The sequence below is a fragment of the Triturus cristatus genome, chromosome 7 (assembly GCF_964204655.1).
Source record: "Triturus cristatus chromosome 7, aTriCri1.1, whole genome shotgun sequence".
Taxonomy (NCBI): Eukaryota; Metazoa; Chordata; class Amphibia; order Caudata; family Salamandridae; genus Triturus; species Triturus cristatus.
The window spans coordinates 1,521,239,282-1,521,266,664 of record NC_140590.1 but is presented as its reverse complement, the minus strand read 5'-3'; the positions used below and the strand labels follow the sequence as shown (position 1 = coordinate 1,521,266,664).

The following is a 27,383-nucleotide window of genomic DNA, read 5'->3' as shown; positions in this document are numbered from 1 at the left end:
AAAGCCCACTATACACCAGGGATTTGTTTTCAGTTTTTTTAGGGTGGGGGCTGCCCAAAATGGGCACGCCAATGCCCCCACCCACCCACCACCATTACAGCCTTTCTGCCCCCCCTGGGGGGCAGATGGGGCATTGGCCCCCAATCTGCCCCCCCTGGGGGGCAAAAAGACCACTAGACACCAGGGAATTGTAAAAAAAAAAAAGAAATAGGGGTGGGGGCTGCCTAAAACGGGCAGGCCCATGCCCCCACCCGACCCCCCAATTATCACAGTCTTTCTGCCCTCCCCAGGGGGCAGATGGGGCATTGGCCCCTAATCTGCCCCTTCGGGGGGGCAGAAAGCCCACTATATACCAGGGATTTGTTTTCAGTTTTTTTTTTAGGGTGGGGGCGTCCCGAAACGGGCACGCCAATGCCTCCACCCACCGCCACCATTACAGCCTTTCTGCCCTCCCTGGAATCCCCCGGGTGTCTAGTTTTGTGTGGGTTTGGTAGGTTCCCCTAGGTGGCCGCAGAGCACCGGGCCAAGAACCCAGGTGACCCCCCTTGCAAAACCAGGTCGTTTTGATGTAGGCAATTTTCATGTCGCCTCAATACGTTTTGGGCCCTTGCCTGTCACGGGTACTTGTGCCTCCCACACGAGTGAGGCACCGTTTTTATCGGGAGACCCGGGGGAATGCTGGGTGGTAGGAAATTTGTGTCAGCCCGGTGATGCCACAACTTTCCCACACAAAAATGTGAGAAAAAGGTGATTTCTTCAGCTAAATTTGAGGTTTGCAGGGCATTCTGGGTAAGGAAACGTTGGGGGGTCCACGCAAGCCATACCTCCCTGGAATCCCTCGGGTGTCTAGTTTTCAGAAATGTGTGGGTTTGGTAGGTTCCCCTAGGTGGTCGCCGAGCACCGGGCCAAAAACCCAGGTGACGCCCCGTGCAAAACCAGGTCGTTTTGAGGTAGGCAATTTTTATGTCGCCTCACTACGTTGTGGGCCCTTGCCTGTCGCGGGTACTTGGGCCTCCCACACGAGTGAGGCACCGTTTTTATCGGGAGACCCGGGGGAACGCTGGGTGGTAGGAAATTTGTGTCAGCCCGCTGATGCCACAACTTTCCCACACAAAAATGTGTGAAAAAGGTGAATTTTTTGCCTAAATTTGAGGTTTGCAGGGCATTCTGGGTAAGGAAACGTTGGGGGATCCACGCAAGCTATACCTACCTGGAATCCCCCGGGTGTCTTGTTTTCAGAAATGTGTGGGTTTGGTAGGTTCCCCTAGGTGGCCTCCGAGCACCGGGCCAAAAACCCAGGTGACCCCCCTTGCTAAACCAGGTCGTTTTGATGTAGGCAAATTTCATGTCGCCTCAATACGTTTTGGGCCCTTGCCTGTCGCGGGTACTTGTGCCTCCCACACGAGTGAGGCACCGTTTTTATCGGGAGACCCAGGGGAATGCTGGGTGGTAGGAAATTTGTGTCAGCCTGGTGATGCCACAACTTTCCCACACAAAAATGTGAGAAAAAGGTGATTTTTTCAGCTAAATTTGAGGTTTATTCTGGGTAAGGAAACATTGGGGGATCCACGCAAGCCATACCTCCATGGAATCACCCGGGTGTCTAGTTTTCAGAAATGTGTGGGTTTGGTAGGTTTCCCTAGGTGCCAGCAGAGCTAGGGTTCAAAAACTACAGCTAGGCACTTTGCCAAAAAGGTTCATTTTTCACAGCGAAATTGAGGTGTGTCCACGATGTGTTTTGCGCCGTTTCCTGTCGCGGGCACTAGGCCGACCCACACAAGTGAATTACCATTTTTCTCGGAAGACTTTGGGGAACGCAGGGTGGGTGGAAATTTGTGGATCCACGCAGATTCCAGAACTTTCCACCAGAGAAATGTGGGGGAAAAGTCTTTTTTTTGGCAATTTTTTAGGTTTGCAAGGGATTCTGGGTAACAGAACCTGGTGGGAGGCAGTCAAGTCACCCCATCCTGGATTCCCCTGGGTGTCTAGTTTTCAAAAATGTATAGGTTTGCTAGGTTTCCCTAGGTGCCGGCAGAGCTATGGTTCAAAAACTACAGCTAGGCACTTTGCCAAAAAAGGATCATTTTTCACAGCGAAATTGAGGTGTGTCCACGTTGCGTTTTGTGCCGTTTCCTGTCGCGGGCACTAGGCTGACCCACACAAGTGAGGTACCATTTTTCTCGGAAGACTTTGGGGAACGTGGGATGGGTGGAAATTTGTGGATCCATGCAGATTCCAGAACTTTCCACCATAGAAATGTGGGGAAAAAGTGGCTTTTTTGGCAATTTTTTAGGTTTGCAAGGGATTCTGGGTAACAGAACCTGGTGGGAGGCAGTCAAGTCACCCCATCCTGGATTCCCCTGGGTGTCTAGTTTTCAAAAATGTATAGGGTTGCTAGGTTTCCCTAGGTGCCGGCAAAGCTAGGGTTAAAAACCCACAGCTAGGCACTTTGCTAAAAAAGGGTAATTTTGCATTGTGAAAATGTGGTGTGTTCACGTTGGGTTTTGAGCCATTTCCTGTCGTGGGCACTATGCCTACCCCTACAAGTGAGGTACCATTTTTATCGGGAGACTTAGGGTAATTCAGATTTGTAAAGGAACTGTTATTACCTATTGACTTTCGATGCATTTCTGCCTTCCAAATGAAAGACATTGTGTAAAAAAGAAGTCATAAAAAATGACTGATAATTCTCATGCTAGTATGAGTATTCCCAAATTCGGATATGTGCAAATATCTACTGTTTCTAAACTCTATATTTTGTTCACATTTCAGAAATACATAGGTGTCTTTCATACCGATTTTTCCATGTACACATTTTTACAGAATAATTACTAGCTCAGTTGTTGGCTCTGGGTTCGTCGGGTTCTTGGTGAACCTACAAGTCCTATATATCCCCACAACCAGTAATGTCCAGAGGATGTAACGGTACATTGTTTTTAAAGAGCTGTCATAATTACAAGAAGTTACAGGTGAAAACGTTGACACAAAAGGTGCTTTTTTTCAACAAATTTTCAATTTATCTTATATTTAACTGTTAGTTTCTATAAAGAAACCTTGATGGATCTACACAAATGACCCCTTGCTGAATTCAGAATGTTGTCTACTTCTCTAAAATGTATAGCTTTCCAGGATCCATTATTGCTTTTGTACCCATTTCTACCATTAACTGGAAAGAGGTCGAAAGCACAAAAATTAGCAAAAATAGGCTATGTCCCAGAAAAATGCCAAAACTGTGTAAAAAATGTTGGGTTTCTGACAAAAGTCTGGTATCCCCTAAAAGCTGGGAAAATGGTGATTTCAGCCCCACAAATCCTTTTTTGATAACACTTGCAGGGAAAAACCCAGAAGCTTTCATTTGCAGCCCGTTTTTCCCATTTTCCCAAAAAAAACCTACATTTTGCTGTATTTTGGCTAATTTCTGTGACCCGTCCAGGGGAATCCACAAACCCTGAGTACCTTCAGAATCCCCATGATGTTGGAAGAAAAGGACGCAAATTTGGCGTGGATACCTTATGTGGTCAAAAAGTTACAGGGGCCTCAGCGCGCACTACCCCAAATAGCCAAAAAAGGGCATGGCACAGGAGGGGAAAAGGCCTGGCAGCGAAGGGGTTAACACTTTTTGACTCCCTTCCACCTCCTAATAGCTTGATCCTATTCACCATGTATTGCGGACCAGAGTTGTGAAGATCTTTGTGTGTTATGCAAGCCACCTTCAGTTGGATCCTAGCTTCAATTGGGAGCCAGTTGAGAGTTCTGAGTGATGGAGAGAAAAGGTCATACCTATGTGTGCCTGTTAAAAGTCTTGCTGCTGCATTTATTGTTGCTTTCATTGGGGCTAGGCTGGCTTTCGGTAGACCTCAGAGTGTGGCATTCCTATAATCCAATCTTGACAGCACTAGCGAATGAACTGCTTTTGAGGTCACTTAGCAGTATGAAGGGTTTTAGTTTTCTTAGCAGGTGCAGATGTAGGTTAGCTCTTTTGGTTACAGCTTGCATGTAAGCTTGCATGTTAACATAGAATCTAGTGTGAGGCCTAGTGTTTTTATGGAGTCGCAGATGGTTGCAGTGCCATTTAGCGATTTGAGGCTAAGAGACCAGAGTTGTGGTTGAGGGGATCTAAGGGGTGAGAAGAAGAGGATTACATTTTTTTTTTTTCTGGTAACGTTTTAGATGGTTGTGTACCAGCCATTTCTGTGTTTTCTTCAGTGTCATTCATTCTCCTGATATCCACATGAGAGGAGAGTTTGATGTATAGATGAGTATCATCAGAATACATGTGGTATGCGATTACTGATTGTTTAAGGATTTCAGTGAGTGTTCCATATATAGATTGAAGAGTGTTGGTAAAATTGTGGATTCTTGTGGAAATCCCCCTATCTGCAAGAAGGAGGTGAAATAGTTAAGGACGGCTCCTGAAAGGCCCATTCTGAATTCAAGATTTTTTTCGCCGGCGTTTGTGGCTAAGTGTGGCGAACGCCGCTGATGAATCTAGAAGTTTTAGGAAACAGGGTTCGTTTTGGTCTAGTGCTGTTTGTATATCATCTAGTATGTTAAGAATAATAACCTCGCTATTGTGACTAGACCTGAAACCTGATCGGTGTTAGTCCAACATGTCAAAATTCTTGATGTGTTCGCATAGCTGATGGTAGGCACATTTTTCTACCAGTTTGGCAAGGAAGGGAAGATTAGACACTAGTCAGAAGTTGTTAAAGTCATTCTGGTCATCGTCTAGTTTTTTTTACTAGGGGGGATACTTGGCCCATCTCCAGACATCCCGGGACGGGATCCTTGTAGTAGAGATGCATTACGATTTTTGCCCATATGGTAGTGATGGCTTGGTAGATCTCTTCCAGTAGGTGGGAGGGAATAAGGTTGTTGAAATGTGTGGTAGATTTTATTGACAGAATTGTTCTCTGGATTAACTCCTGGGACAGAGATTCGAAGCTGCTCCAGAAGGCTCTGTTTTGTCTTGGGATGGCTGGACAGTGTTATCAGATGCCCTGCAGTGTGCTGTGACAGTGTGGCTGATGGATTCTCCACGTTGGGTACCAGCTTGGTTGAAGATAGAGTTTCTTATGGTTCCGATTTTCTCTTTAAAGAAAGTGGAGATGGCGCTGCAGATAGACGTTGAATTGTTTGCAGTTGTGGGTTCTTCAAGTTTTTCTGATTGTTGTTTTATTATGTCAAATAGTTTTATGGGTCTGTTCTTCGCTCTGTCTAGTTGAGATCTGATCGCTGATGTTTCCGATTTTCAATGTGTGGCCGAGGGCCTTTTCAAGATCATGGAGCACAACCTCACAGAAAGTGACATAGCCCGGGTCTGGAGCACTCTCCAAGTGCTGTTTGTACCTCACTGAAAAAATAAATATTTTTACAGTCCCTGGTTGGCCGTGCAGTTACGGATAGCATAAAGTATCAAAGTTGGGGGTCCTCAGAGGCCGATGAATTTGTGAGGCTTGAATGCATACCAATATACCATTCATCTTCAAGAAGGTCACAAATACGTGTATCTAAATACGTTGTGCTTGTTTCCAGACTTTTCTGAACATTCTAGACATCTTAACGGGTGAACTGCCTTTTTTACTTTTAAATTTCAGTACAACCCAAAGGGAAAAGGGCTCAAAGTCTGAAAAAATAATAACTTGAATGATTCAGAGTTTGTGACCAAATTATGCAGAATAACTAGCCCAGGTGGGCTTTACAAAGGCTGCAATAATGATCTTACTGCCCAAGTCTGTGAGACGCTCATTTATTTTTGGTGTTTTGCAGAGTGCTAAATGTCACACTTAATATCACTTCAGAGCCCTGTCTGCCAGGCGCGCGCCAAACTGGTTGAATGTTGATATGTGGACTTGATCTCTGTACTCATGGACACCCTCAGTTACATTGGAAACCCATTTAATGAACAGTGAGTGCTCGTATCTCTGTCTATAATTATTTATTAGATATTTTCAGACCAGATTTTTGGACACAGCAAAAATGGTATTCGGAAATGAAATTAGGGGAAGTGATGTGTGATTAGTCATTCTTCCTGACCCGAGTACTACCCATGCTGGTTCTAATGCCTATTTTATTTAATGATTTATTTAGGCAAACACAAGATGAATATTTGTACTGAATAGACTACTGGCTCACTGAGACCTTGTGTCAAGGTAAAATTAAAATATTAAACAAAAATGGTGATGCGCTCCATCAGCCTGATGACTAAATGTGAGTGACCAAATATATGGAATAAAGTACCTTGCAACAGTACACTATATATGGGATAAATTGCCTCCTGCCATACATTATAAGGATATAGTAAGCCACCAAAATTTTACCAAAGAGTTCATTGACCATATAGAGGAACAAGGCTGAAGACAGAGATCCTTTATAAGGGTATGGAATGCTCATTTCTTTATTACAGGACACTGTCTGTGCAACAAGTCATGTATTATAAAGACATTAGACGTGGGTTTTTATACAAGGATTGTAGAATCCCATATATTATACGTTTATTACAAGTCACAGAGTAATTCCTTGACCATATAGAGGAACTTCCTTAAGAAGGTGAAGAAACTTCAAGGTTTAGTTGAAATATCATTTTACTGTACAGCAGAAGGCATTTTATTTCCTATAATAAATGGTCACACTTTCACCATTTCCACAAACCACTTAAATCTTGCTTTTTCAAGTTCTCTGCAGATCAGAAGAACAAAAGTAGAATCGATACTGCATAAACAAACACACCAAAAAGCAATCTGTAATTTGTGCAAAATGATATTAGAGTCAGTTTCATGAAAATCACATTAAAAAATACTGTGGCTCAGATTGTGTAGAAACTTGCAAGGATTCTATCTTTCCTGTAATGATCCATAGCATGGAAAAAGTTAATATGGTTGCATAAACATTTTCTTTCTGCCTATTACTTTTTCTGTTTAGAAAAACATATCAGAAGAATGAAAAGTCAGTTCTTGTTATCCTTGTTTAAACTGCAGTTTATGCTCTGTGACTGACTTTCACCTTGGCTGCTAGCTCTGGCTAGCAGAAGTTAACTGTAATAGCTTATTACAGTAGAGCAGCTGTGTCATTTATTACAGGCAATTAGATGCATTACAAATCACTTGTACCACTATCGGTATTTAGGTATACAAGTCGCCCATATGACGGAGGCTAATTATGCACTGAACATAGGAGAGGTCATTACGGGTCTGGATGCCTTGGTTCGAGTGCAGTCGAGTAGAGTAGAGTAGAGTGCTGTGGTGTAGAGTGCAGTGGCATAGTGTAAAGTGGAGTGGTGCAGAGTAGACTGCAGTGGAGTGGAGTGGCATACAGTGGAATATGCATTGTGTGGTAGCACACTTCCATTAAATACAACACATCTTCAATTGAAATCACCATTACATTTGCACACATACAGTTTCACTGATAGAAGTATACAGCGCACAAGCAATAATGTGTGGAAATATCATCACCTAGTGTATTCATTTGTTTTAATCATTTTTAAATATTTGTTTCCACCACACTTCAGAATTACCAAAAAAATGTGCTTCATTTGGGCTTTTCAAATTCTGACATTTCTGCACAGTTCATTTACGGACATTTAAATGTTGGTGTGTGCTATAAAAATACCATTGTACAGCCTTCCTCATGCATTCCCCCAAGCCAGCATGATTGTCACATAAATCCTCTCACTTTGAATTCAGAGAAAGACAAAGTAAACACCAAGCTCCCTGGAAGAGAGCCTAACATTTGACCAGTCTTTGAATGCACAGCAAATGTGAGAAGATAAGAACAAGATGCAAAGGCCTGTTTATAGAAATCGAGCACTGGTGGATAAATACAGTAAATAGGGTTTGGTCAAGGAAGGGGGGAACTCGGGATGAGCACCCTAAAACAAATAGAGCAAGCAAATACAAAAGCAAGCTAAAGTGAGTTACAAACCACAAAGCCAATGGTAAACAATGGGCGGAATGTATGCCCTTGTAATTTTTTCCAAAGGTTCCCAAGATGTCATTAGCAAATCACACAGCTGCCCTGTCTGGTAGGCTTCGACCTAAAAAGGAGGGAACTGAGAGGGTGAAAGGAAGTTTACAGAGTGCTAGCGTATGAAGATTATAGGGCAAAAAGAAGGGATGAGAGAGACAGAGTGCAGGTGTATGAGGTGAGAAACAATGTGCAAACTGATAAGGTGAGAGTAAGGAAAATAAATGAGTAAAAGTACAATATAGAAGAGGGGTAGTGATTGATGGATGAGAGAGAGGAGGGCGAACAGAGATAGGATGAATGGAATCTACTGAGTGACAGTGAGAGAGAATGAAAGGAGGAGAGATGCAGTGATAGAGAGAAAACGTACAGAAAAATGGGATGAGAAAAGAGAACAAACCACTTTAGGAAGGACGAAAGAGAACTGACAAGATCACAAACCGTTACAGTGAGATAACAATGCCATAATTGCAAAAATGGAAAATAATGGAATAAGAAAAAAAGAAATTGCCACAGAAGCAGACAGGCAGTGATGAGAGGGAGAAAAGAGTCAAAGTTTGCAGCCAGAAGGAAGGAGTGACAACATGGTTGAAAAATGATGAAGTGGTAAAAGATATGTGAGCATGTGGAGATAGGAGTGAGAAGAGAAAGGTGAAAAAGAAGGATGTGATGGGGAGAAAAAGAGGAGATAGGTGAAGGGGAGTGCAGGCCAAAGCTAGTTGAAGATGTATGTGACTTAGAGACAGCAGCAGGTTGTAATGAGATTCAGGGAAGAGGAGTATGTGAGTAAGAGTGCAGTGTGTTGCAAGCTAGAAGGGCCAGATGTTTAATTTGTTAAGTGTTGACTTTTTATTAGACTAACTCAAGTCATTCCTTTTTTGGCAGAGGTGCACCTATCATCATTAGTGTAGAAGGCCCAGTGCTGTGTGAGGGGTCCTCTGCACCTTAATTATGGCAGTTGGTTTACTAATTAACTGCAGGGTGCAGGAGGGCCTATTTTGCTTGCGTGCTTGCAATAGGGCTAGAGAGAGCCTTTGTGCATTAAAACTAACGTGCATTAATATCAGTTGCTCAACATCTCAAGTCACAGGTGTATACTGAAAAAGAGCTATTACAAGTGAAAAAAAATTATGATGTGTTAAAGGGTGTTTTTCTAGATTAGGTTAACTAGACATCAGTTAGGCCTTGACACCATCTTGTTCATAATGGTTGCTGTATTATGATGTTGTAGGAAGGTGCCTCTCTATATAATGTACTAAAAAGAGGTACACTGTGCAGAGAGTCCAGTAGGTCCCTAATGGGTGTGCAGAAGCTACAGTAGATAATACTAACCCTCTATTTTGTGGTAGTGTGTACGAGCAAAATGAGACACAAACTCAAAGAATAAATCCGAGACCAAATTAGAAAAATAACCCTTCTTTTTATATATATTTCAAACACTTAATTTCCTTAAAAGTACAGTTTTCGATAAAAAAAATTCACAAGTATGTAAACGTTTCAGACCTGTGCACTTTTACGCACAATGCAATCCTATGGGAGGGAAAGTCCAATATGCAAAAAGGTAGGTACAGTGGGTTTCAGAGTTTCACATTGTGGGCTACAGTAGCAGTGGGCCAAGTACTACCAGCAGTTCTTCGGGAACCGCCTGGGTTCTACTGGGAGCAGGGAGCTAGTGAGGATGGTAGCAGACACTATGGAGAACAGTGGCCACCTGAAAAGAGGCTGCACAGGGGAACTTGCGGGCACATCTGAGGGCTCCCAAATGGGGGCTTAGGTCGCAAGGGGTCTTGAAGCACAGGGGCACAGCTGATTCGTCAGGATTTGAGCTGGGCAGATCGGGAGCAGAGTGGTTTGGTCTGCTGGGCTGTGTGCGTAAAGATGCACCTTGCAGTCAGGGATAAACAGCTGGTAGGGGCAAAATCAAAGCAGCTGGGACACCCCTGAAGTGGGTCTCAGTGATGCTGACATCCCTCGACTGCTGCTTGGTCCTGGCGCAGTGAGGATCTGGACTGGACACTCAAGGTCGGTTTTTGATGCAGGGCATCCTGTACCTCGGGGGTTGGTACGGCACAGCTCCGGTAAGTCCTGGTGTCTTCCTACTCTGTGGGGAGACTGATCTGACCTTCCAGGGTGCGAGTACCTTCCCCTGGTTGTCTGCAGCATTGGTCGAGCCGGGGAGCTGCAAGGCAGTGGACAGACTCTGCTTGTCGGTGTCTGTGAACTGTAGGGGAGTAGCTCCTGTACGCTAAAGGAGACTTTCGGTGTTTGTTGAAGTGCTAGTAGGCTACCAAAGGCTCTGGTAGTTCTCCAGCTTACAGGACAAGTCACTCCGTTGCAATTGTCGAGAGAGGGCTGAGGATGGCAGGGTTTCTTGCCAAAGTCCAAAGTTCTGCTGTAGTTCTCTCCAAGCAGTGACTCTTCTTTGTCCTTCTTCTGTTGATCCATGGAATCTGAGTTCTTGGGTTCAGGGGTGCTACCTACATACTCAATTTAGGGATGTTAAGGGGAGTGACAGGTAGTAGCAAATGGGCTACCTTCCATTAGGATGCCTACACCCTCTATGTGACAACATCCTGTGGGAAATGAGCATCACCCTCACCCTTAACCTAGGGCTGGTGCTGCCTGAATGTGGGCACTCCTCCTAATCCTACTAATTTTCCCGCCTGTCTTGCCGCCAAAAAGTGGGGACAGGACAGGGGGCGGAAACTCCACTATCTGGAGAGGCCCGGGGTAGCATAACAAAGCATGCCACCCTGGAATGACCATTCGGCTTGGAGGAGGTGCGAACACCTCTGAGTGCAGGGTTTGTTCCTGTCCTCCAAGAACAAAGGCTCTCACCACAGGAGGTCAGAAACCCGTCTATGGTGTCTGGCTTGTCAAGACCAGTCAGTCAACACACTAGTAGTCAGTAGGTTTTATCGGGCACCTCTGAGGTGCCGTCTGCGTGCATTTATTAATAAATCCAGCACTGGCATCAGTATGGGCTTATTAAGACAAGGAGTTTGGTACCAAACACCTTGGAGTACAGTGAAGCCATCATGTAGCTCTGTAACTTGTAATGACATGTGTCCAGCCCATGTACTTGTTATGGGTTCCCTGTGCAGTGGTAATATCTAAGGGAGAACTTAGATTTCACAGGGACATATCCACTCTTGCAGATATACCCTTACATGGGTATAGTGCACCCTGCCTATGGGCTGTAAGGCATGCTGTAGGGGTGACTTACCTATACCACATGTAGTGCTAGAAGGCATGGCACACAGGGATGTGTGAAACAAATGTAGTGAAAGTGACTTTGGTTCACCAATTTAAGATGGCCACCACAAGCACTATGTAGACGAGGTCACATGGGCAGTCCGTTGTTGCTTTCAGGTCGTGGAAAACGCCGACATCACAAGGGTTATATCTGGAACCCGTCCCATATATAAGTTGTAGTTCACACGGCTGACATGTGTAGCGTTGAACAGATGAGGCTTCGAATAGCAGACTAGGTACGCAGTGAAGGGTGACATCGATAGATTTGGAATAGGGTGTAGTATTGGGCTATGGGGCTATGCCGGTTTAGCGATATCTTATCTCTGCAGAGTGGCGCCTTGTGTGCAGCCGGTTAGAGATATTTTTTTGGAGTTTCAACAGAAGCTAAGTTTGAATCGAAGATGCTACGCACAGGGTTGTTTTGCAAATGTTGTTAGTTGGGAAAATTAAGATATTGTGTCATTTTATTTAGGATACAACCTTGATGATTCCACTTTCTGTGTGAGCACGTCAGTACTAAAATGCATGTTTTGGTATAATTTTTTCTTAGAATTTTTTTTTTAAATGGGGTGTGCAGCCACATAACTTTGGTTGGCTAGTTCAAGGTCACTAATGTTGTTACTATGCATGATGCACATAGGCATGTAGAGCGCGGTTGAGGCATCAGGCATGGCACATTTGATAACTTCATGGCCAAGATGGTGACACTGGTGTTGTGTTTTCGTTCTACTTGGGGACGTTGGCAGTTTGAGGATGCTTTGGGATTACGTTTTCTTTGGACTTATTGTTTCCGTATTTTCGATTATTTAGTGGCCCCTGAAGAAGGGACCATCATTCCTGAAATGCATAGGGCAACGTAAGAAACCAAGTGGAAATCACAGAAGAAGAAAAAGAAAATACATTTTGGTAATTTCTTGTTATAATGTGTTTGCATATTTGAAAGAGTCTTGTATACATGTGAAGATATTCATCTTTTAACACGAATTATGTTATAAAAAGATGTGATTGCCCAAGAAATACAGTCTTTTGGATAAAAGAAAATGTGTTAAATGGTGTAAGCATTTGGACTAATGTATAACATTTTGTTTGTTAAATACACTCAGCCGTGAATGTAGGTCACTTCAGGTAAACTTTGACCCGAATCTTTCTTGCTGATTACAGGGATGTGTGCCATGTCCGACACACGTGGTGCAATGGCAGTTTGCATAAGCTTGGTGAGGGGTCCCTTAGAGTGGTACAATTCGTGCTGTAGCCCTCAGAGACCTTCTTTAGGTCCAATGCCCTAGGTACCAGGGGTTCCATTTACTAGGGACTTACTTGGGGCCTAAAGGTGTACCAACTTTGGAACAACCGTACAGTTTAGGGAAAGAACACTGGTGCTGGGGACCTGATTAGAAGGAACTCCAACACGCTTTCAGCCAAAGTTGCACAAGATACCTGGAAAAAAATGAGGGTGGGGGGGGGGGTACTGCAATACAAATCCAGTTTCCTAGAGATGTTCATTCTGTGTTTATATTTCTCGCCTGACACTACATACAGCAAAATGTGGATTTTTAATTTCGGTATGACACTTCTTGAAAAGCTCACTAGAGGAAGCTTTTCGTTACACTCTCCAAGGTTTTTCCTGCCTGCTTACTGTATTGCATTCTCAGTTGTTTGTGTAACTAGTTTGTTCTAACACCTCCAGATGATATTAGCTCAAAATGGCTGAATCAATATTCATGTAATTGGTTAGTGCTAAGGTGATCGGGTTATGTGATGTTTTAAAATGTGAAAATGTGATTTGTTGTAGAAATGATTATACCATTTTGACTTTGCAGATTCTGTAACTCTAGGAAAAAAACCTGTTAACAAACCCTTGAAGTTGGGGGTGAGCCAGAACTTGCTGAGATCTTTCCTGATCTCTCACATTAGGGAGCTATGGAGGGAAAAGTTTGATCAGGTCGCCCTCCACTCAATTCGTACACCAAAAACAAAAAGACCTGATCAGCGCGGGCATTGACCTTCAATAATCTTCCGAGAGGAAATGGGAATTTTTTCTTATATCCCACCGACAACCCTTTTTTCAATTCCAGGTATTGTCCCAATTCATTTAAGCCAGACTAACTTTAATTTAAAACAACCTTCAAGTTATAAGTCACTGTGTTTATAACAATACAGTATCACTATTGTGTACATTTGTGCCGGCTCTGCCTTCCTCCGATGTTGTTCATGGTGTCCATACAGACTGCATCAGGTCAGTAGAAGGGGCTGTAGGCCAGAGTAGGGGACAATTCCTAACAATGTATACTCTACCCCTCCTTGCATCATCTGATACCTCTTTTACTATTCCAATCCCCCAAAACAAGCCTATTTAAACCCTTCCCTCTGACTCTTCCCCCTCCACACCCCTTTTCCTCATACCAAGCCTCCTCCTACGGCTATAACCTCCAAAACAAACAGAAAAACAAAAAAATGTCTAAATCATTCACTCTTCTATTCCTCCACTATCCTTTTCCATCCAAATAGCAGACTAAAATTTCAACCTCTCAAATTAATTTCATATTTCACTATATTAATTCACCATTAATCCTTTATGGGTTCCAGAGTAGCGTGCTACTTGCCAAAAAAGAGCTTCAACACCTCATCAGGGGTACCAAGAGCTATATAAATTCAAACCGTTTTCCCTCTTTTATCCCTCCGCTATCCTTCTCAATCCAAATAACTAACATATCCACCACTCAAGTTACTTTCATATTTCACTATACCAATACCCCCCTAATCTTTTATGGGTTCCGGAGTAGCGGGCTACTCACTGAATAAAACGCTTTAACACCCCATCAGGGATTGCAAGCGTTATATAAATGTAAACCTTTTCCCTCTTCTATCCCTCCACTATCCTTTTGAATCGAAATAACTGACTAACATATCCACCACTCACATTGCTTTCATATTTCATTATACTAATTCACAACTAATCCTTTATGGGTTCCGGAGTAGCGTGCTACTCGCCAAAGAACGATGCGATGCCTCGTCAGGGGTAGTAAGCACTATATAAATGCAATTACAATACAAGATCCCATTGTATGGAAATATTAATTCTCTGTTTCTACTGAATGAGCAAGCATACTGTTAATCAACAGTGACATCAGGCCTGAAATTTTTGTGCTTAAGTCAGTTTATTTTTTTAAATTTAAGTGAGATGCTTGTATTTACCAATTTAAATGAAGGCTGCTATTGTTTACAGAAGCAGTGCTTATTTCCTCCGGCTATGTCATCGCAAGACAGATTCAACAAGGTAGGAAGGGAAGCAGGATCGCTATAGTACATAAATCGGAGTTAAGTTGCAAATTTCTATGCTCCGTGTCCGGACTGTAAAAGCATACTTTTTACCCTTAAGTTTTCTGTGACATTAACACTATCAGGGGCTTTAATCTACCCAACTAATGGGACCCCAACACAAGTCTTACTTAAAGTGACAGCTACTCATGCACTAAAAGCTTCTAACTTCACTCTTCTAACAGTGATTTGAACATCCCTTTGCACAATAAACATCATTCACTAGCTGCCAATTTAAAACAAGACTTAGCTGCAATCAAACTGACACAACTGGTGAAATCTTTCACACTTAAGAAGGGCATCTCCTAGATCCTGTGTTTTCAAATGTACCTCAGATTAATGTGGGATATGGCCAGACCAATTTGTAGTCCTGATCTTTGTATCTTCCCCAATTACCTCCAGTTGCCTCATGTCTAGTATTTGTAGATATTGTTCCAAATTGGATCTTGGAGAATTTGATTGTCTACTAACTCTCACAAAACAAGAATCTGGAAAGAATGCAATAAAAGCTGATTTCATATTCAAAGATCGGATCACTTTTTAGTTAGATAAAACTAATCCTCTTTGTGATTATCCAGGCCTTGTGGCCAAAAGGCCTGCCCTATGGTTTGACTCCAAGTTTCTAAGCCCAAGAAGGAATGTAAAAGTGGAAGAAGACCTATGACTCCTTTAGTAAAAAGTTGAAAAAACATGGGCAGTATCTATTTCCCCAAAAATTGATAATTCAGTCAACTCAGCGAAAGACATGTTTATAACTGTTAAAGCTTTGACCAGCCCAGCTTCTGAAAATCCGGTAGCGACGTCTTCGCTGGCTCAGTGTAATGATCTGACAGACTCTTTTCCAGGAAAATATTGCATCTATACCCTCCATCCCTGATCAAGGAACAGATCTCCCTCCATGTGAAATTTACAGTTGGGTCTGGGGCCCGAAGGAAAGGCTTCCGTACTTCTTTCCCATAGAAGATGAAGGCTTATCAGTATTGATCAATAAGGTTTAATCTGGTTCACCCTTAGACCCTCCCCCCCCACACTCGATATTTTCAATCAAGATGCCTGATTTATTTATCCAGCACTAAGGGAAATTTGAATAGCTCCCTTCTAAGTGCAGTGTCGCCCACGGACTGAAAAGATGCAATAGGTAAGCCTTTGTGAAAAAAAAACGTCCTTAGTCCCTTTGTGACTTGAAAATTACAGACCAACCTCCCTCCTTCCCTTTCCTGCAAATGCTTTAGAGAAACACATTAACAGGCAACTGTGCACATTTTTACAGCAGAACAGTCTTCTTCACCCACAGGATTTTGTCTGGCGCACAGCACCGAGTCTGCTCTCCAGTTTTCAGGTCTGAGACAAGCCCTTCTATTTGGATTCCTCACCTCTGTTGTGCAGATCTTCCATGAGCCCCATTGTGGTCAATATCTTTGTTTGACCTCTGGAAGATATTGTACAGACCTTCAGCTTCACATTGGTGTCTTGTGCTGATGATACTCAGCTGGTCATATCTTTAGCTCTAGAACATCATTCCAGAGCAGCTCAGTTAAAAAATGCTTTACAGCAGTATGCAATTAGATGGCCAACTGATATCTGAAACATAACGGTGGAAAAACGGAAGTCATGATAGGAGGCAACAGTTTACACTGCTGGACACCCAATTGATGGCCAGATAGTCTAGTTATTCTGCCTCAGCCTAAAACCGTCATAAAAAAACCTACTAATTCAGTTTGATGACAAGTTGTCATTTAAGGTTCAGGTGAGGAAACTGGCAGTATGCTGTTTTGATCAAGAGGAAGGTTCAAAGCATTCTGTTGATTTCTAACCTAAAAACAGTAGTTCAGTCTCTAATTATGTCTCGCCGGGACTACGGAAATGTGCTATATCTTGGTGCCCCCGAAGTGTCATTAAAAAGGCTGCAGATAATGCAAAATTCAGCAACCCCTCTTCTATTGCAGATGCCCAGACACCAGTCTGTATCCACTTCCCTTGTAAAACTCAATTGGCTCCCTATCAAAAAATGAATTCAGTTCAAAGCTCTATGCTTCACCTTTAGAACAATTAAAAACAAGCGTCTAAGGTTTTTGAGACACTTGGTTTAAGCGTATACTCTTCGGAGATCACTTAAGGTTTCTACCTCCAATTTGCTGTAATCCCCAGATCCCATAAAAGCCAAAGTGGTGGATGTTCCTTTTCTTTTTTGGTCTCCAAGCTTTGGAGCACCCTTCCTCTTACACTTCGCTACTCTCTTAATGAACCAACATTCAGGAAATCCCCTAAGACTTTGCAGTTTGAGCACACCTATTAACATCTAACATCTTTGTCTGGCTTATCACCCTCCTCCTACAGAGCTGGGAGGCCCTCTCAGGTAGCCATGCACTTTTTAAAATCACCATTTACTCATTCATACCATATTACTATTATGCAGATGTTATCACAACTAGGAAAGCAGCATTCCTAGAAAGGAGTTGGAAGGAAGCCACAAAGGGAGGACTCGGGAGGCATGAACAGGCGATATTCAATTCCCACAGAGAGGAATGGCCACCAAATGGGCAGAAGAGCTTCCTTAATGCCCTCCAAGAACTTCTTAACTACAGGAAATTGCAGCTTTGTCATGGCCAAATTAAAAAGATATGGAAGCATTCCTTCTTGGATGGTGTTAGCATTACAAGTGTTCTGTGCACACCAGATGCTCTTTTGGATGGTCTTCTGACTTCATTTAACACATCCATACACGCCTGAGGAAGATTCAAGTAGCTATATTGTATAAGTTCAGTAGCCATGCTACCAAGTTCAAGGAATGAAGATCGGGATGTAGTATCTGGCCTCTGAACTTGTGCAGAAGGTGTGGACTCCACGGCAGCCTCGTAAGTGGCCATTGTGATAGATTTGAAGGTCCATGAAGCACCACTGACAATGCCACTCTGGTGCAATTAAGAACCATTCTGGCCTTTGAGTAAGTCAGCTTGATGATTACTGCTGGTAACAGTGAAAGGTAGGAAAGGCATAGAGAAATCCGCCTGACCACTTGATCCATAAGGCATTCGTGCCAAAATTGGCCTGGCTTGTAAAACCTTAAGGCGAAGTTTAGGTATTTATTGTTTCCTTGCCTATTCGAGGTAAACCTCATTTGCAAAAGACGTCTCGCAAAACTGTATTGTTTATGACCTGTTTGTGGTTCTCCTGGATGGTTCTGCTCAAAGAGTTCACTTCAGCGTTCTAGATCCCTGGCAGAAGGACTGTTGGAATCCTGAGTTTTCTTGTTATTTGCCATCTCCAGATAATTTGAGCTTCTGGGGACAAGGCTCTGGATCTAGTCTATCTCTGCTTTTCAGGCAATGCATTGTTGTTGTGTTGTCCATCTGGATAGTTCTAGGTCCACCACCCTCAGCTTCAGCAGGTTGATTGATGTGATATGTCCGTTCTTTTAGAAGCCAAATGTGTTGAATCTGAAGATGAATAATGTGAGCACCCCAAACTGATTCTGTGGAAGGCAAAACCAACTGAGTGATTGCATTGTGTGAAGTGTTATAGTTAATTTGTCTTCCCATTTGCTGAAACACTGGTCCCACTGATCCTCCAGACTTTGTTACGGAGGTCTCATATTCAGGCGCCCATTTGGTACTAGGAAGATACAGGATGCCACTGAACCTAGATGAGAAGATATTTGCTTGGATGGGCTCTTTTCTTCAATATTTCCGAAAAGATATATAATCATCTTTCTTCCAAGCGAAACACATGTGTTTGTAGTGTCCAAAACTGCTCTCAGATAGTGAATAGATAGTACTGTGATGGAAACTGAATTTTCATGATTGCCATGCAGGTCCAATAAGTTGAGGGTAGTGACCACAATCTGGTAATAATGGCATGCTTGCTAATATGTTAATGCCTTAATCGGTCAATAGTCTAGGTAAGGGCAGACAAACATATTCAACTTCCTGAAATGTGCTGCAAAGATTGTCATGCATTTTGAAAGGTCCTGGGTGGAGACTTCAAGCCAAAAGAGAGGACCACGTACTGGTAATGGTCACTTCCCACTATAAATCTCGGGGATTTACTTTTTTTTGTCTGTCAGTATTTGAAAATAAGCATCTTGAAGGCCAATGGAGCATAGTCTATCTCCCTGATGGAGTTAGCGGTGGATCTAATGCAGAGTTAACCTCCTGAAGTTTTCTTTGGAAATCCACTTGTTCACCGTCTTGGCATCTACAGTGGGTCTGAATTTGTATTCTGGCCCTTATTTTCTTTACCAGAAAGTAATAGGGATAAATTCCCATCCCTTTCTGCGAACTAGAGATCTTCTCCATAGCCTGATTTCACAAAAGATTGGAGGCGTCTTGCTGAAGTTGCTACTGATATAAAGGGGATGATGTCTTTGGTGGAGTCGCTGGTGGAGTGTATCTGAACCTGAGACATTACCCATTTTGCACAATATTCTGAACCCATTTGTTACTGGTTGTGGATGTTCCTATACTCCTTTCTTTTCTCTAAACCAACAGCTTACAGGGTGTCCAATTCCGTTTTTATCTCAGACATTTCATCATCGGCATATTAACCAAATAATGTATTAACCATATTTTCCTATACAGATTGCACGATCATCTGCTATGACTTCTACTGCAAAAAGACTAATTTGGCTTTTCTATACTGTATTTTCTGTCTTTTTAATAAACACATTCTCTTCTACTGGCCCCAACAAGTGATCAGCTCCTATCAGTTACGGGGAAAGTGGGAAGACCAGCAATGAGTCTAACTCCTTGCTGATAATTTACTTAGCATAAACACCTTTTTACTTTCAGAGGAGCAGGTGAATTTAGCTTGTTGGCTGGATAATTGCAGCAAAGAACGGAACCCATGGATACATAGGACACGGCAGAATAATCACTCCAGGTGGGAACATAGACCACTCCACACATGCAATACTGAATAGAGAAGTACAATCAAATCTATCATCTATAACAGTGTTTACATCACCACGATATCAATCAAATTAAGCTGGTGATGAAAGAGGCACAGACAACGAGAAGTCAGACATCATAAATCCATTAATTATTGCCTTGTCTTCAAGACTCTTCCAGCTGCCTCCATCGTGCACCCTGCAGACCTAAAGACTGCACTGCAGTTTATGGATATGCATCAAGATCCATGCACTTCAATAAAACATTCTTTTTAGTTTTCTTTTGGGGGGGGCTTTCATCACTGATTGTATCGTCCAAAAAAACAGCACAACCGTGTCTTTTGTGTAACTCAGTTAGATGTGTCCCGTGTCATAGATGACCTTTTCTTAACTAAGTACACAGCCCCTTGTTTGTCCTCTCCATATTTGACTCATCATTGGGCTCTGGCACAATTGTTCACCTGACTGTTTTTTTTTAGCCCTGTGAGGTTAGTGAAGAGGGCTATTCCCTTCATTCATGAATGTTATTTCCACTGCACAAATATAACCACACATAATCGTTTTGACAAATACAACTACTACTATACAGTTTTCACCACAACACAGAAAGCAAAAGTGCAACATTTTCTTTAAAATATAATTATTAAATTCACGAAATCAGTTATTTTGACCTAAATATAAAGATGCTGTTGTTGTAAAACGTGTGAGTTCACAAATTATGTTTTTAAAAGATCTTACCATGTGGATCGGCGTCCACAAGAGTGAACATCGGTATGTGGAACGTATCCCAGAGCTTTCTAATTAGGAGTCTTGTGTTCAGGTCTGGCACTCCTTTCCCCTGGCAAAAAAGAAATAAGAATCTATATATCTACGAATCTAATTGAAATACTGAAAATAAAGGCAAGATAAATGCAAGAGTTGCTGTGAAGCGATTGAGACCCTGGCTGGCGGACCAGCAAACCCATGGGGCGGTGGAAGCTGCTCTTCCACTTGCCCCCTACAGTGAACATACATATTCAAAGAATATTGCCGAGGGGGTAGGGATTTTTTGCCAAATGTGTCCTGACCAACAATGAGGGAGCACTTTCGCAAAAAATGATCAATCCCATCCTACCCTCTTTGCCAGAGTAAATGTACTTTTGGAAAGAAAAAACAATATCCATGACATGTGGCACATCGGTACATTCTTTTCTCTTACCAAAACAGTCGCTCTTCGCATCATCGTCCAGCATAAGAAAAACCAGCAATGGAAGTCGCTGCCTATATAGGAGGGGACATCAGCCATGCCAGACTTCCAGCAGCAGGCCCACCGTAAATGAGCTTCAATCAGCTCAAAATGTCAGCTAACAGAATATGCGGCACTAAACCCTGACACCTCTCACAAAGATCTGCGTACAACAGGAGAATGCAGCTGCCTTTCAAAGACAAGCATTGGCTAAGGCAACAGGTCTGGAGTTGGCAGCTGGCCTTTTGGCTTTGTCAATAATCTTGTTTTGTCATGGTTTTTGTTAAAACTTGTTGTTGAGAAAGTCACAGGCGCCTCGTAAACCTAAAAAAATGGCTAAAAGCCAACATACTTTTTTGGTGTCAAAAATGCATATTGTCATAAAGGTTTATGGCTCTTAAGTGAACTATGTTGTGTGTGGATGTGTTCCTTGTGAAAGATCAGAATGCTGTAACTCACAGTGAAGTTAGTCAATGCCTGAAGTATGCTGACCCACTGTCCCATGCTGCGTGCCGTAGTGGGTGAAATTCAATGTGAAACAGATGAATGGATGAAAAGGTCTGGCTAAAAGCTACTAAAAGTAAGTTTATATTATATCAATATAATTTTAATAAAACCAAAAGGTCTTGACTACACCCAAACCTAAAAACAATTCGGAAAATTCAGAAGTGTATGGACTGCTTCTCTAAACAACAGCAGTCTTCATTTTAAATGTCAAATACAAGCATCTATTTGCTGAAACATTCACACTGCATTGTGTAGAAGGTTTTGAATTATTGCAATAGTACTACTGAAGTACTGCAACATGCTGTTCACAACTTGCGAGTGTATATCTTCACCTCCAACTCTCCTTCCTTTTCTATGAGAAGATTCTCACACATATAAGTTTACTACTTAGGGCCCGATTTCAATGTCGGACAGACCTGAGTCCGTCTGACATCGATTCAGTACTGGGACCAACCGATCTCCTGTCGGCAGTCCCAACCCAGCAACTAGGATGCGACGAACACTGTTCGGTCACACTCCTCTTCTTTACAATGGCAGCATGCATTCCGACCGGAATGCATGCTCTCACTGTAAAGAGAAGAGATGCATTTCATTCCTGCACTCCGTGGCAAATCAACATGGGGGCCCATAGGTGCCCCCTCGCCCACCATCCGGAGGCCTTGCAGGGACTCCCAAAGCTGACTCCCAACAGCCTTTCTGTGTTGGAAAGGCCAGCACAGAAAGGCTGTCGGAATCCGACATCGTAATCCCTCGGGCGTCAGAAGCCATTCGGAAATCCAGTTTGGATTAATTTCTGAACGACTTCATCCAAATGGCTCTGACGGAAATTAATCCAAACTGATGATTACGATGCCGTAGGAACGGCTTCGACCGAGAAATATGGGAGGTACTGGGGGAGATGATGGAAAGAGGAGCATATTTACTATGAAATGGGAGCGGATTAGGAAGGAGTAAGGAGAGGTTTAGGAGGGCTACGGTGGAGTTCAGGAAGGAATGTGCACCTACCCACAAAAGAGTAAGTTCATTTCTGTTAACAAGCTGCGCTTCTAAAATTGCTACAACCAAAAGGGGATGCAAAACAGTAGTAAATTACTCTAGTTGAGAGCTGGAGTAAGTCCAGCACCATTCATTGCCAACCATTGGTGCTGCATAACCCTCCCAAAGAAAATAATGACGGTAAGGACTTAAAATAAAACCCAACATGAACTATAAATAACTATAACTGAATATTAAACAAATCAAAATATAACATATTTAAACAGGCTTTTTTAATGTATAAGTGAATGTTACATTAACTTTTATTACAATATTAAATTACTGTTATTTAATTCAATACATCACGTTTAATAATTATTAGTGCACACAAAAAGTCATTGTTTTACATTAGGTGGGAATTTATTTTTTAATTTAAACTCCAGAAAGATAATGCATATTTTATTTTATATTTTCAAATTAATTAAATATTTAACTAGAAAAAAGTTAATTGTGCTGTTGAATTTTTTTTTTGTTCTACATTTAAAATGAATACATAAAAGTAATTTCTATTACTATTTAACATAAAAATATGTTCACTAATTTTTGTAGAGTTGAATACTTTAGCATAGTGAGGCTCCATAGGTGGGCTAGACATTTCCCTATGGTAAACTATAGGGAAAATTCTTAAACGTTTATTACATTTTACAATAAATGAGTACAATTATCTGACATTAAATAAATGCTCTATTAATTTAATTGTGAATTAAATCTTTTATTTAAATATATTACATTAATTTAAAAAATGTTAAATAAAAAAATCAATTCCTACACAAAGTAAAACACTTTTTTATTATACTTTTATAATGAGTAAAGGTGATGACTAGAGGTAACTACCAGTAATTTAATTTTAATACAAAAATAATCTTAAAATTCAAAAAGGCTGTTAAAATATTTTATTATTAAATAATAAATATGTTTTATTTGTTTACATTAAATTATCTTCATTTATATTTTTTTACTTTTGTAAATAATTTAACTTAGCATTATTTCCTATGGGGTTTTGTTTTAATTACCTGCCTCCATTATTCTCACTTGTACATTTGGCTCCACTCCCCTTTTCAGGGGGTGAAGACGTGCAAGTCTACACTTTTGAGTATGTTTTCACTCAGATTTGTTGAATAGCTAAAAGTAGTAAATTTATTAAAAAGGTAAGAGTAAATTACACATGTAAATTACTCATGGCTGTGTTCATCCATGACATCAGCATATATAAGGTGCCAACTGACATACTGGCCTCAATTTCTTAAACTTTACCTGTGCCGCATCAAGGCATGCAGAGAAGAATCAGGAGAGCTTCCAAAATAGCCAAATACAGCAATGAAAAATGAGCATATGTTGGGATTTTATGAATAAGGGTATCGGCGTGAAGATAAGTACCCACTAGAAAAATGGCTACCGAAGGTAAGTACGTTTTTCTAATGATAGATATTTCTTCCTGCAAAGCTTCAAAGCAATGCCATTCGGGTAGGTGGGACGGAGTAGTGCAGACCAACCAATGTGACACAATTCTGGCAAAGTATTCATCACTGCATGCCTGGGATGTGAGGAAATATAGATTTGTAAATGTGTGCAGGGATGATCAAGTTGCCATTGTTGAAGTTATCATGGCCCTGGTGAAATTGACAGATGCCATTCAGAGGTTCTTTCTTGGCCAAGTCATAGCAGATGTCAATACAAATGGATAACCAACGCAAAATTGTGTTGTTGGTCACCTACATGCCCTTCTTCGCTGCAGCGAAACCGACAAATATATGATTTCTACCTGTGTCCTGTTGAGTATGTTGCTGTGGTAAGATATTGCATGCCTGGGGGATAATCTATGTAGTCGCTCCTCCTCAAGCCTCGGATAAGTAAGAGAAGAACAATGGGTAACCAATGGATTGGCCGAAACTACTTTCAGTAAGAAGAAAGGACAAGTAGAAAAAGTTTCTCAATGCCGAACACTGTCAACAGTCGCCATAACGAAAGTGCCTGAAGGTAACGGATCTTTTGGGCTTAAGTCACTGCTACGAATAAGGCAATTTTTAAAGTCAGATCAAGTAAATGTGCACTTGCTCGTTTGCGGAGAGAATAAATATGACAAAACTGGTCTTAGCTTGCTTTTTTATGCCCTACCTTAAAACCTATCTATTCGAGATATGTTACCCAAGGATATGATTCATGGCATGAACATTCAGGATTTTAGGTCTATTGCTTGAGCTCCGTTAATCACAGTGCGTCCTTTGGATTTTATTAAGTACACAGGTACTTCTGTTCCATCAGTCTTAAATATGAGTGGCTCTTTGCTATTTTGCTTCAGTTGTGCTCAGAAAAAGGTTTCCACAACAAAATCTGCATGTTCTGGTATTTACCATGCATTTGATCCTGTTGAATTTCAATACGTTTGATCTGTCCAAATCATATGGGGAAAAATCTCAGGAAATAAGGTAATTACAGCGAACTGCATGATGCTGATATCACTGCAAAATAGTGACTATGCAGGGATCTGAAAAAAGTTCCACTCATATTAAGAGTCAAAATGTGATGGATTCCCTGACCAAAGCTATTTCTAATGCAGTAAGTGATAAATATATACATATTTGTTATAAAATTCATGTTTTGTAAAATCTTAATAAATGTTCAAGTATTCAGCTGCTTGTTAGTATTCGGTCTTTTATCTACTCTTCTGTGTTTTAGCTAAGGATAGTTATTACTGCACAATACTTCTGGTGGTGAATTTACACCTTCCATTTTATAGATACATCATTCTTTTGAGGCATGTAGTGAAAGCATCACAATACTGTAAAGCAATGGATAACCCTCTCCTAGTTTGGCTATGACTCACCACTATAGCTTTCAAGTAGAGTTGGATTAAGGCAAAAACATCCTAATTTACCTACAGATACTCCGGTATCAAGACTCAGAAAATGCAGAATGTTAGACATCATTTCCTAGAATGGCCAACGTTCCTGCGTTTTGCAGGTTCCTCCTGCAATCCTGCCTTGTGTCCCACTGTCTGCACAGACAGACCCAGGAACCCCAGGAACACCCAGCCACTAACCATAAACAGTCCAGAACATGTGAATGAAAACCATGTTGTGGACCTGTCTTGGGAGTGCACCCTTGGTGTTTATATCTTACATTAAGCCTGCTTCAGAGTGCTGACATATTGTCGGATCAGTTAACGTTGGAACATGGAGAGTATGATTTGCTCGGGTTCAAACAGTTTATTAAAGTAGTAGATCATAAACTGGTGCACATTGTAACTTTCTGGAAATGCCTGCCACATTTATCACCATATTGCATTTTGGTGACTATATCATGAGACAGGAGACTTCTTCCCTCCTTAATCTTAACCACACTTGTACAAACAGCTTTCACATTGATTTTACATACTCTCAATCTTGCCAAACCATGGAGTAAAGGGATAAGCTCAAAAGTTGATTACCCAATAACACGCAATTTGGCCAAATGGGGTTTAAAACTGTTTCTCTCTGTTCCACGTTTCCCAGAAATCCATAAGTGGGGTAGCAGTGATTCTGATGGCAAGGCCAAATTAATGCCTCTCTCAGGAAAATGACACTGTGTGTGGCACTGTCCAGCTTTATTATACAATGTTTATTTCCAGCTTATTTAGGGGAACCGGTAACGCTGGTATTGGACGTCAAGTATCCTAGTTCTGTGGCTAAAATGTTTCCACTGGACTGTGGCGATAGGTGGTTACTGGACAGTATGTGTGGTAGATACTGGTTGGTGTTTCAAAGCTTAAGACTATTTCATTCCATTTGGATGCCAGAGTTGTTCATTTTCGAAACCTGTTTCTCAAAAGTTGCAACAGCAAACAGTCTAGTCTTACTCCAGAAAATGGTAGAAAAGGAATAGAACTCAGATTATGAATAGTAATCACACTCAATTGTGCTCAACCTCCGGCCGAGTTATATTTTATAAGATGGTCTGATTAGGAGTAGCAGGATGTGAGATAAACCCCCAAAAAATGTGCTACATGACTCATAATCCCCTCGACTGGTCGCCTTTAGGCTTTTTTGGTGTTTGTTTTGTCATGGATTCTGTAAAACTTAATTTTTGAGAAGCCGGCCAAACTCGCCAATATGAAAAATAATAACGCTGGCAACATGCAAAAGATTTTTAACCGCAAAAAGCACACTTTGACATAGTAGTTGCTAGTACTGAGGGGAACTGCCTTGTGTGGATGTGATCTTTGGGAAAGAGCTGCAGGCTGTTACTCCAGGTGAAGTAAGCCAATGGCTGAAGTTGGCTGACCAACTCCTCCATGCGTTATGGTGTAAAGCGTAGAAGAAAAATGTGAATGATGCAACAAGATGCCAATGGATCAAGAGGGCTGGGGGAAACCTCCCTTAAGTAAACATATTATACATATATAATTTTAGTAAAATCAAAAGGCTTTTGCTACCTCCAGGCCTAAAAATAGGCACACTACAGCTGCATATTCCGTAAATTATCACTACTAATATCCAAATCCCTACTTTCTCTGATCAATGATTATTTTAAACTATTTATAAAGGAAGGGAGTAGAATGTCACTCAGTACAGGAATTATTTATGATAGTCGTTGATTTCGGTACAAAGATTTTATTTTCTTTGATCACATGGACAACAGTTCCGCTATTTTCAACTAAACGTCTTTTGTTTTCTTCTTTGCACTTAGGTCTTCATCCAATCCCACTCGGTCCAAAATGATCTCGACCTCTTCATAAGTGGACTTCCCTCAAGGGTTTGCCGTTTGATAGTTTTTTACAGAACTCCTCCTGAGGCGGAAAGCCGGGAGCATCTTAGTATTTTATTCTGGTGTGACTGATTTGTGTTTTTTAATCTCACTCACCCCTCGGTGTTGCCATTGTAGTCACGGACATCCAGCCCAGCTGATCACTCGCTGCCCCTGGGGTCTGTTGATTACCTCTTGCCGCCATCCCTGGCCCAGCGGACACGCCCCCTCGCGCTGGCCACGCCCCCCCGGTTATTTAAACGCGCGTTGACGAAGCGCTGCGTTTACAGAACTCCTCCTGAGGCGGAAAGCCGGGAGCATCTTAGTATTTTATTCTGGTGTGACTGATTTGTGTTTTTTAATCTCACTCACCCCTCGGCGTTGCCATTGTAGTCACGGACATCCAGCCCAGCTGATCACTCGCTGCCCCTGGGGTCTGTTGATTACCTCTTGCCGCCATCCCTGGCCCAG

At 41.8% G+C, this 27,383-nt stretch overlaps 1 protein-coding gene across 1 annotated transcript in view; it reads right to left on the bottom strand.

The window, feature by feature from the left end:
- Nucleotides 1–27,383, bottom strand: part of SPO11 (SPO11 initiator of meiotic double strand breaks) — an 898,758-nt gene that overhangs the window by 289,530 nt on the left and 581,845 nt on the right. The window contains exon 10 of the mRNA XM_085614575.1: nucleotides 20,162–20,261. Within this exon, the coding sequence (XP_085470701.1) occupies nucleotides 20,162–20,261 (100 nt within the window). The remainder of the gene's footprint in view (nucleotides 1–20,161; nucleotides 20,262–27,383) is intronic.